Source organism: Balaenoptera acutorostrata, chromosome 7 (assembly GCF_949987535.1).
Source record: "Balaenoptera acutorostrata chromosome 7, mBalAcu1.1, whole genome shotgun sequence".
Classification (NCBI taxonomy): domain Eukaryota; kingdom Metazoa; phylum Chordata; class Mammalia; order Artiodactyla; family Balaenopteridae; genus Balaenoptera; species Balaenoptera acutorostrata.
Genome location: NC_080070.1, coordinates 5,521,168 through 5,538,779, shown reverse-complemented (window position 1 = coordinate 5,538,779; position 17,612 = coordinate 5,521,168). Strand labels below are relative to the sequence as shown.

The 17,612-nt window shown below is 40.1% G+C and overlaps 1 protein-coding gene across 1 annotated transcript in view; it reads left to right on the top strand.

The window, feature by feature from the left end:
- The window catches only part of GALNTL5 (polypeptide N-acetylgalactosaminyltransferase like 5), a 78,178-nt gene that overhangs the window by 15,420 nt on the left and 45,146 nt on the right, over positions 1-17,612 (top strand). Inside the window, exons 4-5 of the mRNA XM_028165905.2 lie at positions 7,926-8,092; positions 10,983-11,105. Of these exons, the coding sequence (XP_028021706.2) occupies positions 7,926-8,092; positions 10,983-11,105 (290 nt within the window). The remainder of the gene's footprint in view (positions 1-7,925; positions 8,093-10,982; positions 11,106-17,612) is intronic.

The window sequence follows — 17,612 nt, the reverse complement described above, 5'->3', positions numbered from 1 at the left end:
GTTTTCTTCAGGTAAATACCCAGAATTGGAATTGCTGGATCATATGGCAGTTCTATTTTTAATTTTTTGAGGAACTTCCATACTGGTTTTCCATAGTGGCTGCACCAATTTACATTCCTACCAAAGGTGCACAAGGGTTCCCTTTTCTCCACATCCTCACCAACTCTTGTTACTTCTTGTCTTTTTGATAAGAGCCATTCAAACAGGTGTGAAGTGATATCTTATTGTGGTTTTGATTTGCATTTCCCTGATGATTAGTGATGCTGAGCATCTTTTCATGTGCCTGTTGCCCATCTGTATGTCTTCTTTGGAAAAAATGTCTATTCAGATCCTCTGCCCATTTTTTAATCAGATTGGTTTGTTTGTTTTTTCAATATTGAGTTGTATGAGTTCTTTACATATGTTAGGTATTAACCCCTTATCAGATATATGATTATATGATTTGCAAATATTTTCTCCCATTCAGTAGGTTGCCTTTTCATTTTGTTGAAGGTTTCCTTTGCTGTGCAGAAGCTTTATAGTTTGATGTAGTCCCACTTATTTATTTTTGCTTTTGTTGCCTTTGCTTTTGGTGTCAGATCCAAATAAATCAAGACTGATATTAAGGAGCTTACTGCCTATCTTTTCTTCCAGGAGTTTTATGATTTTAGGTCTTATATTCATTTAATTCATTTCTAGTTAAGTTGAGGGTATGGTGTAAGATAGAGGTCCAGTTTCATTCTTTTGCATTTAGCTGTTCAGTTTTTCCAACACCATTTATTGAAGAGACTGTTCTTTCCCCATCATATATTCTTGGCTCCTTTGTCATAAATTAATTGACCATATATGTGTGGGTTTATTTCTGGGCTTTCTACTCTGCTCCATTGATCTATGTGTCTTTTTATGCCAGTACCATACTGTTTTTATTACAATACCTTTGTAATATAGTTTGAAATCGGGGAGTGTGAGTCCTCCAGCTTTGTTCTTCTTTCTCAAGATTGCTTTGGCTATTTGGGGTCTTTTGTAATTCCATACAAATTCTAGGATTGTTTGTTCTATTTCTGTGAAAAATGCCATTGTAATTTTGATAGGGATTGCATTGAACCTGTAGATTGCTTTAGGAAATATGGACATTTTAACAATATTAATTCTCCCAATCCATGAGCACAGAATATCTTTCCATATCCTTCAATTTCTTTTGTTAATGTCTTATAGTTTTCAGTGGACTGGTCTAAAAACAAATAAGGTCTAATTTTTAAACACTTACTAACCAGATTTTAATTTTGCCATATTAGAAGTCTTGTAATATAGTTTCCTGTTTTTAGAACTTGAAGTCAGATAATGTCAAGAGCCTACTTCAAAATTCTAGAGCTTATAGTGTAGAGAATATCTTCTCCTTGGCTCAGAGTGTGTTCTAGAGGTTTCCAAGAATTGCATCACCCACAAGTTCTTTTTGTTAAATCACCAATGAAGACTTGGTCAAAGGGAGATTTATTCCTAATACAAAGTGCTTCAGACAGCTACCTATTTTTTTCTTCAAAGTCTGCTTTTTTAAAAAAATTGTTCCTTCAATTGTTTGTATAAGTGCCTTTTTAAAAACTTTTGGTAAACTGTATATAACATAAAATTTACCATTTTAACTCTTTTTAACTGTACAATTTGGTGGCATTAAGTATATTAACATTGTAATACAGCCATCGCCATTATCCATCTGCAGAACTTTTCATCATCCCAAACTGAGACTCTGTCTTCATTAAACATTTACTCCCCATTCTTCCCTCCATCCAGTCCCCTGGCAACCACCGCTCTACATTCTGTCACTGTGAATTTTATCTACTCTAGGTACTTCATAAAAGCAGAATCATACAATAGTTGCCTTTTGTGTCTGGCTTATTTCACTTAGCATAATGTCCTCAAGTTTCATTCATGTTGTAGCAAATGTGTGTTAATATCTTTTTAATATATTTTAGGTTCTGATGGTTTCTAGCCAAAGAGGGCTGATATCCTCTCTTTACTAAATAAGAAGTACTTAAGGAATATAAGCCTCTTCCAGTAATACGGAGACAAAAGCCATGTTCCAAAAAACAGGGCAAAGTGGCACCCACTTTGTCTTGTTGCAACTTGTGTACAAGACAAACATTTGAAGCCACAAACATAAGAATCAACAGAGTTTCTAGGTAGCTAAATATCACTTATGATATGGCACATTCAAGAGATGTAGTGTTTCAACATTGTAAACCAACTATACTTCAATTAAAAAAAAAAGAATAACTATTTTTCACTGAAGAAAAAAAGATATAATGTTTGCACATGATGACGCAATCTATCTGGCTCATAATGAAAGGAAAAGAATTTAAATTTATTCAAACCATAGAACATGGTAGACATTTAATTTAGAGGACAACTTTTTTTTCTCAATTGAATATTGAACTACCGCAAAGGGAGGTCAATATTTTTGCATGCTTACAAGTTATGAATTTCTCTCCAGGCAGGCCATCATTTCTTCCTCTTAAACCTCATTTTCTGAAATAGTGTAACCACCTTTGCTTCCATTCCCTCATCATATGATTATTTGTTAGGAAAACAGGAAGTTTAGAAAGAGATTGTCCAAAGAAAGAAGCAAAGTTGGCAGTTTTAGTATTCAAAATATTAACTTTGTTAGTAGGAAATTCAATTCTGTACGAAATACACTTCTGTGTTTAAAATATATGTTAACTATTAGGAGTAACTACTAATATCTAGAATCCAGCAGATTTTCAGCCATTATTATAGTAATTACATCATTCCATTAAATGGAATTTCCATTTCAGCTTTGCTTTTCTTTAAAATTCATATTATTATTTTCACTGAACTAGAGAAATACTTGATACAAATCTTTGAAGAATAGATTTTTTGTTGACTGGTTTTCCAATTCCATTTATTTCTCAACTTTTAAATTTTGAAATAATTTCAGACTTACAAAATTGTTGCAAAAATATTTCATAGAATTCCTGCCTAGCATTTTCTTAGATTCCCCAAATGTTAACATCGTCCATACCCTCAGAACCAGAACAATAAACAAAACCAGCAAATTAACAATACAATACCATTAGTGAATGTACAGACGGTATTCAAGTTTTTACACTTAACCCACTAGTGTCCTCTTTCTGGAAGGATCTAACCCAGGACTACAGACTGTGTGCAGGGTTCCTGTCCCCTGAGTTTCCTTTCATCTGAAACTGTTCCTAAGTCTTTATCTTCCACGACTGTGACAGTTGTAGAGATCTAACCAGTTATTTTGTAGTATGCTCCTCAATTTGAGTTTGATGTTTCCTTGTGATCAAATCCGGGTCATGCATTTTTGACAGGAATACCATGGAAGGAATGTCATATCCTTCTCAGCACATTGTATTAAAAGGCACACGATGTCTCTTTGTCCCATTGCTGGCGAAGTGACTTGTGGTAAAGTTAATTTGATCACTTGATTAAAACGACTGTCAGATTTTCTGCACAGTAAAATTACCATTTATCCTCCTGTAATTAATAAAGGTGCAGATTTCTTTGAAATGTTAATTGTGAAAAACCTGGAAAACATAAAAAAGCATAAAAAGGGAAAGTAAAAACACACATGATCCTAGGGATTTTTCTTCTGTCTTAATGCATAAGGTGTCACCTAACTATTTTCCCCCCATTTGACACAGAGAGATCATCGCTGTCAGGATGTTAGTGTATATCCTTCCAAAATGTATAGACACATACACGTATTTATAAGTAGACAGTAAGCATACAATGTAATCATATCATTTTTATGAAAATGGGCTTTACTTTTTATATTCTGTAATGTGTTTTTTTTAACTTACCAACATATCGTGGAGAACTTTTTCAAAGCATTACACATAAAATTTGCCTCATTCATTTTAACAGTTGAGAGCAGTTATCCATTGTATAAATATACAGTTTCCCCATTAAGAGAAATCCTGGTTGTTTTTAATTTTTCAACTTTTCAAAAATGATGTAATAAACACTCTTGTGCACATATTTTTATGCCCTCATGTTAGTATATATGGAGTAAAGATTTCTGGAATGAGATTGCTCAGCCATCGGCTCATTTTTCTTCTCTAGAATTTTATATAAATAAAATGTACGCAGCATAATTATTTTGAAATTTAGCCTTGTTGTTGCAAGGAGTTCCTCTTTATTGCTGAGTAGTGCTCTACTGTACAGATGTACTACAATTTGTTTATCCTTTCATCTGTTGATAGGACAGATTGTTTCCGGTTTTTGTCTATTACAAATAAAGTTGGTATGAATATTCTTAAGACAAGTTTTGCATAACAGATGTTCTTTTTTCTCTTATGTAAATATTTTACAAGTGGAATGGCTAGATCTTAGGGTGTATGTTTAATTTTTTAAGAAACTGCCGTTTTCCTAAAGTAGTTGTACTATCTTACATTCCCATCAGCAATGAATGAGATTTCCAATTCCTCCACATCTTTGCCATCACTTGGTATGGCCAGTATTTTGAATTTTAGCCATTCTAATAGGTGTGTAGTGGGATCTCATTGTGGTTTAATTGGCATTTTCTTGATGTCTAATGATGTTGTGATCTATTTATGTGTTTATTTGCTATCTGTGTATCTTCTTTATTGAAGTTTAAATTTTGCCCATTTTAAAATTGGATTGTTTTCTTATTATTGAGTTTTGAGAATTTTTAAGTATATTTTGGTGTAAGATCTTTATCATACTGATGATTATACGTATTTTTTCCTAGTCTATGGCTTGTTTTTTCATTCTCTTAACAGTGCCTTTTGAAAAGTAGAAGTTTTTTATTTTGATGGAGCCCAATTGTTTAATTTTATTCTATTTAAAAAATTTTTTTAATTTATTCATTTATTTATTTATTCATTCATTTATGGCTGTGTTGGGTCTTCGTTTCTGTGCGAGGGCTTTCTCTAGTTGTGGCAAGTGGGGGCCACTCTTCATCGCGGTGCACGGGCCTCTCACTGTCGCGGCCTCTCTTGTTGCGGAGCACAGGCTCCAGACGCGCAAGCTCAGCAATTGTGGCTCACGGGCCTAGTTGCTCTGCGGCATGTGGGATCTTCCCAGACCAGGGCTCGAACCTGTGTCCCCTGCATTGGCAGGCAGATTCTCAACCACTGCACCACCAGGGAAGCCCTATTCTATTTTTTAATTTACTTTGCCTAGCCCAAGATCACAAAGATATCTCTATTGGATTTTCTATGTAGATGGGCATGACCTATGCACTTTTACTTCTTCCTTTCTAGTCTGCATGCTTTTCTTTTTCTTACTGCACTGACTAAAACCTCTAATACAATGTTGAATAGAAGAGGTGAAATTGGGCAGCCTTGCTGTGTTCTTGCTCTTAACACTCAGCTTTTCATCAGTGAGTATGATGTTATCTTTAGGTTTTTCACAGATGTTCTTTTTCAGGTTTAGGGAGTTCCCTTCTATTCCTAGTTTGCTGAGAATTTTTCGCCAGGCGGCTGTTGAATTCTGTCACATCCTTTTCTGTGTATTGAGATGTGTGTATCTTTAGTTTGTGAAGATGGTAAATTATGTTGATTTTCTAATGTTAAACAGAGGTTATATTTATGGGCTATTCCCCACTTGGTCATGATGCATTATCCTTTTTATATATTATTGAATTTGATTTGCTGAAATTTTGTTTGGAATTTTATATCAGTGTTCGTGAGGGCTATCAATTTGTACTTGTCCTGACTGTCCTTGTCTGGTTTTGTTATCAGAGTAATGTTGGCCTTGTAGAATGAATTGTGAATTATTCTTTTAGGATTTAATTTTTTTAATTTTTGTTAATATTTGGCTTCATTGGGCCTTCGTTGCTGCACGCGGGCTTTCTCTAGTTGCGGTGAGCAGGGGCTACTCTTCGTTGCGGTGCGCAGGCTTCTCATTGCTGTGGCTTTTGTTGCGGAGCACGGGCTCTAGGTGCGCGGGCTTCAGTAGTTGTGGCCCGCGGGCTCAGTAGTTGTGGCTCACGGGCTCTAGAGCACAGGCTCAGTAGTTGTGGTGCGCGGGCTTAGTTGCTCCGCAGCATGTGGGATCTTCCCGGACCAGGGCTCGAACCCATGTCCCCTGCATTAGCAGGCGGATTCTCAACCACTGCGCCACCAGGGAAGCCCCTATCAATTAATTTTAGAGAAACCCATACACATTAGGCTTCTCTTAGGGGTGTAACCATGTGTGACGTGGTTTCAGCCTCCTTCAATATCATTGTCCCGTTCCTCCGAAGGGACTCAGTTTATAGTTTTCTGAAAACGATATACCCGGGACTAAATGTAATCCTAGAGATTGGTCTGAGTAGCCTGAGTTCGCCCTGGACCACCGTCTCTCTCTATTTGGGGGCATCCTCTCTCTCTCTGTGTCTCATCTACTTGCTCTTTGGTCACACAGTGATCCTACTGGAATGCAAGCCTTTTAATCCTATCTGTTTCTGTGAGGCCATATTTTCCCACCTGACGTTTTAGGCCATGTGCAGCCCACAGCACTCGCCCCCTTTTCCCATCCTCTCAGGTCTTTTCTTGGTTCTGTTATCTCATATTCTCATTCCTTGAAGCACGAGTCTGTTTCCACCCGGTAAGCATGCCTTCTATATCTTCATCTACTCTTGGATAAAAATGTTGACCAGCACAAGGTCTTCTTCTTCCATGGTGACATCAATCCATAAATATCCTGAAAGTCTGTCCAGGATTCCTGCGGGGCTGCCTGCCCAGCATGTCCTTCCCTGGGGGTTTCCTACCCACTGCCCCCTTTTCACACGGTGGCAGTGCGTAGAGTGACTTTCTATTTTGACCCCACTATCTGGCCATGATGGGCACCTAAGCCAAACTGAGCCTGTGAATCCTGTCCTGTGAATTTTGGGGAAGGGGGAAGTCTTACCAGTTTCTCCTTGGATGCTGGACTGTAGGACATGCTGACGTCAGCCGCATTTCCCGCTCTGTGGGGTAAAGGAGTGAAAACAAGCCAGGTTGCAGAGAGAGAATAAGAGCCATGTAAGGAGCCTTGTAGAATACTGACTGCAAGGCACTGAACTGAGCATTTTACATATTTTAATTCATTGAAACTTCACAACCTATGAGGTAGGTTGATGTAGTTATTGTTATCATTATAATTATTCCCAGATGTAAAGACAAGAGCAGAAATCGAGCATGTCCAGGTGGCTCTCAAGCCTCTGGTTAGAATTGCTCTTGGAGGCTCCAGTTTCCTGCCTGTTGCTAGGTCCTGTGGGACATTTGGGTCCTTTTACAGTGAACCTCTTTCTTACGCTTAAGCTAGTTCCAGTGGGTTTGTCATTTACAACCAAGATATTTCAAAATACAACCAAATAATATAGCAATCCAAACAGTACTTAACAGCTAAAAACTAGTATTACTAGAATTCAGGGTCTATTCTTCTCTCAAGTGCACAAAAAAATAGTAAAACATTTTTTGTCAAAGCCTTGGAAGAAATCTAATTACACCATATCCATTACATTTCTTTGTTGCAATAGACTACGCAAATGTAAGAACAACACATGGATTTTCTTTGAAGATAGAACAGTAAAGTTAATTTGAACCTTTCAGTGCATATAAGCTTATTAATTCGGTTTTATGATAGAAACCAAAAATATAGGTATAATTTGTGCTTAGACTATGTTCAAAACAGAACTAATATTATCAAAGCAGTCTCAGGAAAAAGCAATTATTACTGGCATTAAGAAGGGAGGAATGATTTAGAAAATATTAGAACAACATAAGAAAAGAAATTAAAAATTAAAGAAATTTTTGTATCTTAATTTTTGTATTTTAAATGTACTGTCGCCTTATTATCATAATCATTGATTAAAGGAATAAAGAGGAAAAAATGTGAATAAAGAAAGGTGTTTGAATGAGTCCTCAAAACATCTAGGGCTTTTAGATGAATCATTTTCTTCCTCTTGCTTATGCCTGCAGGTGTCATAAAAAACAGTACCCATCCAACCTACCTACTGCCAGCATTGTCATTTGTTTCCACAATGAAGAATTTAATGCCTTGTTTCGGACAGTGTCCAGTGTCATGACTCTCACTCCACAGCGTATCCTTGAAGAAATTATTTTGGTAGATGACATGAGTGAATTTGGTAAGATAAGATGCTAATCACCTATCTAATCTACTCTGAAGGCAGCGCTATCTCTGTGGCACTTGAGTTATTTTATACAAAGAACATTTTTCGGTGGGTTTTGAGGCAGGCACTTTGGTGCACTCGTGGCGATGTGAGAGCTGGTGTCTGTCCTTATGGTGTTGGGCTAATGGGACGGTTAGTGCTTCCATGAGACAAATGTAGGGGCAAGATGGTCTTTAGAGGTCATGCATGACGTTCAAGAAGTGATATCTAGCAAACTGTTACATATAGGATGGATAAACAACAAGGTCCTACTGTATAGCACAGGAAACTATGTTCAATATCCTGTGATAAATCATCATGGAAAAGAATATGTATACGTATAACTGAATCACTTTGCTATACAGTAGAAATTAACACAACGTTGTAAATCAACTATACTTCAGTAAAGTAAATTTTTTTAAAAAGTGCTATCTGAACTGAGGTCTGAAGGCTGAGTTGGGCTTATATCGATGTAGAGGAAGGGAAAAGTATTTTAGGCAGAGGAAATGGCATTATAAAGGCCCAGAGGCAAGAGAAAACATGGTGAGTTTGGAATAGTTCTGTATTTTATGTAGATTATGTATGAGTATAGTGTTAGGAGAGAGGGGGCAGGCCTGAAACCAGAAACGTAAAAGGGCAGCCCCTCATGAAGGCATTGTTTGAATTTTATTTGGAGAAAATGGGGAACGATTCCAAGGCTTAATGCAGGGGAATGACACAATCCAGGTACTTTACATGAAAGAATTCTAATCACGCCAACTACACTTAATGGCTTATTCCTCCATGTTCACTGTTTTTAAAGAACTATGATACTAGAACAAAATCTGATTAACTCCATTTAGCATTTGAGATTAGCTGTCTATTTTACAACTTAATTACAAACCTCAGGCAAGCCAAGAGGGCCCAGATTAAGGATAAGCTCTCTGAAGTCCGCAGGTTCCCTGTGAGGTGCATTTCTCATGGAAGCAATGTACCTGTATTGGATAAGTTTTCTACCCAACAGTTTACCCAATCCACCGTGAATCTGACCCACTATGGGCTGGGACAGAAAAAGAGGAGGAGAAACAGGAGGAAGAAGAACAGGCAGAGGAAGGAAAGAAGATGACCTGGGAGGTTCACCTCGGAGAAATAACTGTAGATGCATCAACTCAAAAGTGAAAGGGAACTCAAGCTAATGTCAGCTACATTTAGGAATTCCACTCATTGGCCAGGCACTATCACGTATGACATTATTTGTGTGAGAGCCACGCAAATCAGAGGGGTCCAGTACTGTTTATTTCTGGTCTTGTGCTTAGGAGGGGTTGTGGAGGGATGGCCAGGTTCCTTATCTGACCAGTACCCTGAGCAACACATCTGGCCACGTGTGGGGCAAGAAGGCCCCAGTAAAGCCATGAGCAGGCAGCAGGGTGGGGTCTTTGCTGGACTGTGGAGTTCTAACTTCTCACCCAGAAGGACAAGGATCCTCCCACGGAGATGCAATTCCAGGATGACCGGGGAACCTCCCACAGCCTTTCAGAACTATGCCAAGAGCTCAGAGACATACCTGGTGACTTCCTCAGATGTTCTTTAGGCATCAGAAGACTCACTGCTGATGGCTGAGGGATGGTTGGACTGCTGGACCGGACACTGCTTCTCCTTCTGGATCCACGGTCACCTGGTCGGTGGTCATTTCACCCACCCCACCAAGGAGCTTAGTCTTGGACCCACACAGAACCTCAAACAGGCAATGGGGTGTTCTGTGTCCTGATGAAGCTCAGGATTGATGTACCCCTGCTTTAAATCCGCAGTGATTTCATGTGGGCTCTAGGAGAACTTTCTTCAACTGTAGCTAGTCTTTTCTAGCTCATAGCAGTTGGTACTGCTGATGGAGTCCCTCAGCTTGGGACAGCAGGGGTCAGGGGCCCAGACAGCTGCCCCCACTGAGTTACACGAGAGGCATGTCCAGAGCTGACCTGCTCCTGTCCACCTTTCTCAGCGTCCTGGTCCCGCTCGACTACAAGCCAACGACACGACCATCTTCTGAAGAACCCAAACCCTCCACTTCATGTCAGCGATGACCGCTGCCAGAACGGCCTTATTTACTCCTAGGTCTGCCGCACAGAGCTCCTCTGGGTCCCGGATGTGGGGAGGGGTTTGCAGACATCTGAGCTGAGATGCTGCGCCTGCCCTACAAGCAAAGCTGCGCGGCCTGCAGTCTGCCTCTGGGCAGGGCCCTGGCGCTCTTTTTATAGACAAGGAAAGAGATCCCTCCTTCTGACGAGGCTACAATGAACCTGCTTCTGTTGTTCCCCAGCCTCTTGATCCAGATTCCTAGGACTTAGGAGTTTAAACCTCTGAGGCATCTGTATCCATCTCACCAGAGACGACTTCATATTAACCTCCAAGTATCGAGTGACTGTTAGGTACCAGGCTGTGTGCTCGGTGATGGATTTCTTCCTCTCACTGCAGACCTGCAAGGAATATGGTACGTCTGCCTTCTCACAGATGAGGAAACTGAGACTCGAGTGGTGTGATAACCTGCCTGGGAATTATTACAGAGTTAAGAGCACGATTGTTAATAATAAAGTCAAATTGCCCCAAAGAGTCATAACTCATGCTTTTTCTACTAAAATTTTAATAGTGATTTATTAAAATAGAGGTATTTCACTAGAAACACAGAAGGATGTTTGCAGTTGATTTCAATGCTGAATCTCTTTTTGTTCACGTTTTGTTCACATTTTATGCACGTTCGTCTGATAAAATTTTCTTTTAAGGTTAGAACGTCTGTGGAATAGCATAGTTTTTAGGAATCAATCAAAATTGTGAGAAATTGGTTTAATTTCTGTACTTATAGTTTACAATTGTTAAGTGTTGACTTTTTTTCCAGATGATTTGAAAGAGAAACTAGACTATCACCTGGAAATTTTTCGGGGAAAGATTAAATTAATAAGAAACAAAAAGAGAGAGGGACTGATTCGAGCAAGGCTGATTGGAGCTTCACGTGCTTCAGGTATGAACATGTCGTTGGGAACATGACCCTGTGTCTGCGTCACAGAGATCTTCCTGTCTGTATGGAAATCATCCTCATGGAGACCCTCCATGTCTCCACTGGCGTAAGCAGAAGAGTGGAAATGTATTTCAGCCATATGAGTCTTTAATCTTCTTTTGACTCTGAAAAGATTCTGCTTCAAAATGTTAATTTGTTATTTCAAATAGAGGATATTCTTTTGCAGGGGTCATAACGTCAGCCTCCTGTCGCAGGATGAGTTCCCCCAGGTACAAACTCTGGGATGGAGTTTTAAGTACATGCAGGGGGGCTTCCCTGGTGGCGCAGTGGTTGAGAATCTGCCTGCCAACGCAGGGGACACGGGTTCGATCCCCGGTCCGGGAAGATCCCACATGCCGTGGAGCAACTAAGCTCGTGTGCCACAACTACTGAGCCTGTGCTCTAGAGCCCGTGAGCCACAACTACTGAGCCTGCGTGCCGCAACTACTGAAGCCCACGTGCCTAGAGCCCGTGCTCCACAATGAGAGAAGCCACTGCAATGAGAAGCCCGTGCACCGCAATGAAAAGTAGCCCCCGCTCGCCGCAACTAGAGAAAGCCCGCGCGCAGCAACGAAGACCCAACACAGCCAAAAATAAATAAATAAATAAATAAAATTAAAAAAAAAAAAAAGCAAAATCTGATTCTTTTTTTCTATGTTGGCCTGATTGAGACATTCTCTTATTTAACTACACAGATAATACATATTAATTGCCCAAAACACAATATAAACCACTAAAACTGCGTGGCATGTATCTTTTCAGAACTTTGGTTTTATGCATTAATATACGTATGTGTGTATGTGTGCACACACATGTGCACACATACACACATGCACACATAGATTTAAGGATTTTTAAATATATGGAATCGTACTATCTCTATTGTTCTGAGACTTACTCTTTTAATCTCAATTTAATGTTTTGGAACTTTTCCCATGACAATACTTGAGACTTACCTCAATTTTATTTTTTACTGCATTGTATGGTATTCCATATGGATTCCATAATGGATTGCCATAATTTGTTTAGCCATTTGTCATTTGGTGATTTTTACTTTTTACTATTACTCAAAAAAAAAGTTGTACCGGCAATTCTTGTACATATACCTTTGTGGAAATGAATGCTTATGCCTATGGGATAAATTGCTAAAAGTGGAACTGCTGGGCAAAAGGGAATTCTTATTTTAAATTTTGATGGATACTGCCAAATTGTCCTTAAAAAGGTGGCACCAATTCACAGTTCCATCACAGGGTGCAAGAGGGCCCTCTCCCTGGAGCCTAGCCGACACTGGATTATTTGTTACCAATCATTCTAGTGTTTGCCAAATTTGGTCAAAAAATGGTATCCTTTATTTTCTTGGCATTTCCTTGATTGCTAGCAGCGTGGAGTGTTTTTTCATATTTTTGTAGATTTTTTATAGATTTTTCTGTGAATTTGGTCTGTTCCTATCCTTTGTCAGTTGTTTGATTGGGTTGTCCGTTTGTTACTGATTCAGAGGTGCCTTTATGATACGAATCCTGTATTATATACACCAAGAATATCATTCCCCAGTCTGTGGCTGACCTTCCCATCTTTGTGGATAGTGTCTTATGTTGAACGGAAGTTCACCAAAAAACCCACTTCCTCTTGGTGGACACAGAGCCACCCTGGGCTTTCCTGCCTTCCTTTCAGTAGGAATGGCCTTGTGACTATATTTCAACCACATTTCCTGACCAAGGCTTGTAAGAAGTTGGTTTATCCCCCTCCACACTTTATTCCCCCTTCTGGCTGACTAGGGTGGAGCTGACTGCAGTGCCTTTGAAGGGCATGGGTTGAAGATGGAAGAGATCCCATCAGCTTGTGTCCCTGAGTGACCCCATGGAGGAGAGCTTTCCCTCAATCAGGAACCTGCCTTGGACTACTAAATGAGTAGAAATAAACTTTGACTGAATTTGAGCCATTACAAATTTTGGAGTTTTATTATACTAGCAAATAGCTTTAACTTAATAAAACAATCAGGACTTCCCTGGTGGCACAGTGGTTAAGAATCCGCCTGCCAATGCAGCGAACACAGGTTCGAGCCCTGGTCCAGGATGATCCCACATTCCACGGAGCAACAAAGCCTGTGCGCCACAACTACTGAAGCCCACGTGCCCTAGAGCCCGTGCTCCACAGCAAGAGAAGCCACTGCAGTGAGAAGCCCGGACACCTCAACGAAGAGTAGACCCCGCTCGCCGCAACTAGAGAAAGCCCTCGTGCAGCAACAAAGACACAATGCAGGCAAAAAAAAAAAAAAATCAGATTAATCAATATTTTTCTTTATGATTTTTGTGTCATGTTTAAAAGATTCTTCCTTACTCCATGATCATGACGATATTCTACATTTTTTAAAATTTTGCTTTTTTACGTTATATTATTAATCTACCTAGAATTGGTTGTTCTGGGAATGGTGTAAGGTAAGAATCTAACGTCATTTATCCTTTATGGCTAACCAGTTATCTCCATGCCATTCATTAAATAGTGCAGTCTTTCTTCATAGATTACAGTGCTACTTCTATCACTTACATCTGTATATTCCTGCATTTAATTCTGGCTTCTCTCTTCTCTCTATTATTGTATTTGTGTATTTCTAAGGCTAATCACACCCTCTCTTGATTAGGATAGCTTGATAAGATGTTTTTATAACTTGTAGGTCAAATATTTCCATGTCATTCTGCAAAATCGTCTTAACTTAGGATCATCCCATTAAGTTCCACAAAAAAATCTATTGAGATTTTCACTGGAATTGCGTGGAGTTTACAGATTAAAATGGGAGAGAATTTACATCTTTTTAATGATGTCTTCCCATTCATGGACATTTATTCAGATCTACTATTATATTCTTTCAATAATGTTTTGTCATTTTCTCCATAGATACCATGGGCAAAGATTTATTCCTGTTTATCTTGGTTTCTTGTGTTTTTTAAATTGTGATTTGGGATCTTCCTGTTGCATTTTCTAATTACTGGTATATAGGAATGAGATACTTAAAAAATTTTTTTTTTAATATTTGGCTGCATTGGGTCTTCGTTGCAGCACGCAGGCTTTCTCTAGCTGCAGCGAGCGGGGGCTACTCTTCATTGCGGTGCGCAGGCTTCTGATTGCAGTGGTTGCTCTTGTTGCGGAGCACAGGCTCTAGGCGGGTGGGCTTCAGTAGTTGTGGCTCGCGGGCTCAAGAGCGCAGGGTCAGTAGTTGTGGCACACGGGCTTAGTTGCTCCTTGGCACGTGGGATCTTCCTGGACCAGGGCTCAAACCCGTGTCCCCTGCATTGGCAGGTGGGTTCTTAACCACTGCACCACCAGGGAAGTCCCTCTCTTGCATTTTCTGTCAACTGAAAATAGACAATTTTCCCTCTTCCCCTCTAACATTGAATTGGAGTGGCGATAGTAGGTCATCCTTTCCTTATTCCTAACTTTAATGGGACCAATTCTAAATTTTCACTTAAATATTATATTTACCAATATTAGTTTCCTGGGGCTGCCATAACAAAGTACCACAAACCAGCTGGTTTAAAATAACAGAAATTTACTGCCTCACAATTCTGGAGGCCAGAATTCCAAAATCAAGGTGTCAGCGGGGCCACCGTCTCTCTGAAAGCTGTAGGGGCGGGTCCTTCCTTGTTTCTCGCAGCTTCTGCTGGTGGCCGTCAATCACTGGCTTGCAGCAGCTTCCCTCCGGTCCCTGTCTCTGTGGTCACATGGCCTTCTCCCCGTGGGACTAAGGACACCAGTCATATTGGATTAAGCACCCACCCTACTCTAGTAGTACCTCATCTTAACTAATGACATCTGCAACACCCTATTTCTAAATAAAGTCACATTCTGAGATACTAGGGGTTCAGACTTGAATATGTCTTTTGGGGAGGACATAATTCAACCCGTAACACTGCCATAGAGTTGTGTTTTTTTTAAGGAGAAGAAGTCTTATTAATTTTTTAGTTGAGAAATTTTCAAACCCACAGAGCACTTCTATACCCTCATCTAGATTCACTAGATGTTAATATCTCACAACACCCACTCCATTCATACATAATCTCACTTCCTCTCCATCCCTTCCCCCCCCACACACACATCATCTACGTTCAAAATTAAGAGAGGCTTAGAATTTTCTTTTTTTTTTGGTACTGTTTTCTTACATTGATACTTTGCTTTATTAGACTCATAGAATGAACTGTATGGTTTTTCCTCTTTTTCTTTTTTCTGAATATCTACATAAGGCAGATTATGTAGATATTTAGAAAATTACATAAAATTGGCCTATAAACCATCTAGGCACTGGTATCATTTTTGGTTTCCTCCATAATCCAGGTATTTTTTTAAGTGAATTTTAAAGTTTCTAAACATAAGGGATTTTTAAAAAACATTTATTTTATTTATTTGTTTATTTGGCTGCATCGGGTCTTAGTTTCGGCATGCAGGATCTTCGTTGTGCATGCGGGGTTTTTAGTTGCGGCATGTGGGATCTCTTTTAGTTGCAGCATGTGGGATCTAGTTCCCTGACCAGGGGTCAAACCCAGTCCCCCTGCATTGGGAGCGCAGAGTCTTAGCCACTGGACCACCAGGAAGTCCCCAAACATAAGGGATTTTTCTAAGTTGTCTTTTAATTGCTGATTACTAGCTTAAGTGTATCATGGTTAGAATTTCTGGTCTGTTGTTTTGTTGCGATCTCCTTTGTGTCTTAAAGCTGGGTCAGAGTTTCAAAACATCTATGTGTATTTGAAAAGAATAAATTTTCTCTTTTTGGCTGTAGGTTTTATATATATCTAATTTTGTTGGTCAAATACACTGTATTCTTATGCATCTAATTTGACTTGACATAAATAGTAATTTTGTCAGTGCTTGCTATATCTATCAGTCAGTCTATATGTGCTGCCCCCCGCCCCCTGCCCTGTGATGTAGGCTGCCTAGGCTAGGCTTTGCTCCCGGATTAGAAACTGTGCGATCCTGGGGTGTGGGCAGGTGAGGCAAGAGCTGGTGACCCGTCGTTAACTATTCATGTAGGCACTCCTCCAATCAAGGATTTATCTAGCACCTCCTATGTGCTGTCCGTGAACATTTATTCTTTTTTTTTAAATTTTTATCAACTCTATTGAGATAACAATTTACATAAAATAAAGTTTACGCATTGAACATGGGTAATCGGTTTCCATACAATGCTAACGTGTACTTGCAGGTTTAGAGTTGTGTTAGCTTCCTGAGGAGCTGATATTCGCATTCTCATGACGTCACTCTATCTCTTCTAGAGGCTTCAGATTCGTTCCCCACTATTGCTCTGACCTCATCACTTACTCACCTCCCCTTGGCTCTACCCCAGCGGCACTGACCTTCTTGCTGCTCCTCAAACTTACCGACTATACTTCTGTCTCAGAGGCTTTGCGTGTGATTTCCCCCCTGGAATGTTGTTCTTCCAGACACCTGCATGACCTGTTACTTCACTTCGTTCAGTTCTCTGTAAACACATGTCGCCTTATCAGAGAGGCCTTTCGAAATCACCCTGTACAAAACAGCAAGCCCCTATTCCTCTCTGTCATCCTTCCTCTGATGGATTTTTTTGTGTGTAATATTTATGGCTACCTGTCTGCTCAACTGTGTGGGTGCTACTGCCCACGTGATGACTGAAGTTGCCCTTAAATTGCAGTAGCTGAGACTTCCCTGGCGGTCCAGTGGTTAAGACTCCACGCTTCCACTGCAAGGGGCACGGGTTCGATCCCTGGTCGGGGAACTAAGATCCCACAAGCCACAGGGCGGCATAAACAAATAAATAAGTAAATAGATAAATTGCAGTAGCTGAGACAGCCGTGTGCTGTGCCCTCGGGCAGGAAGGAAAATGACGGCAACTGGGGGCATAATTCCATCAGGGAGAATTCGAAGGTGAGGGTTTTGCAAAGTGGAGACAAGGTGAGAAAGAGAAGCTATAATCAGATGGCCTGAATCTAAAGGAAAGGGGACTTTTTTTTTTTGCGTGGGAGCAGAAATGTTATGGTTCAGAGGCCGCCATAAGCAGCTGGGAAATGCCGATGTTGCCCTGGACCCAAGGATCCATGCAGTCGGGGAGGAAAAGGAGGAACTTTCTATCAGTAATGTTGCTGGGGAAATAGCATCTTCTAGGGAGAGTTCGGGCTTACATAAGGCAAGAAGGTCTGTAGGAGAATTTTGTGGGAAAAAAAAATTAGTGTAGGGAAATTCACTTTAAATAAGAGAACTGTGGAAAGGGTAAAAGGGTAGTCCACGGGGGAAGAAGTTGTTTGGGGGAATAAATACAGGGCAATCTGGGGGTGAGATTGGAGTATCTTCTACTGAATTGGCCTGGAGGGTCAGCAAGCGGCCAAGACGGCAGAGATGAGGTGTAGATTTCAACTGCCGTCCTAAAAGCAAAAGGTTAACAAAATCTATCACGCTGTTGAGAGCTTGCATTGTTGCTTGACATTCACACAGAATGAGAGACGATTTTGT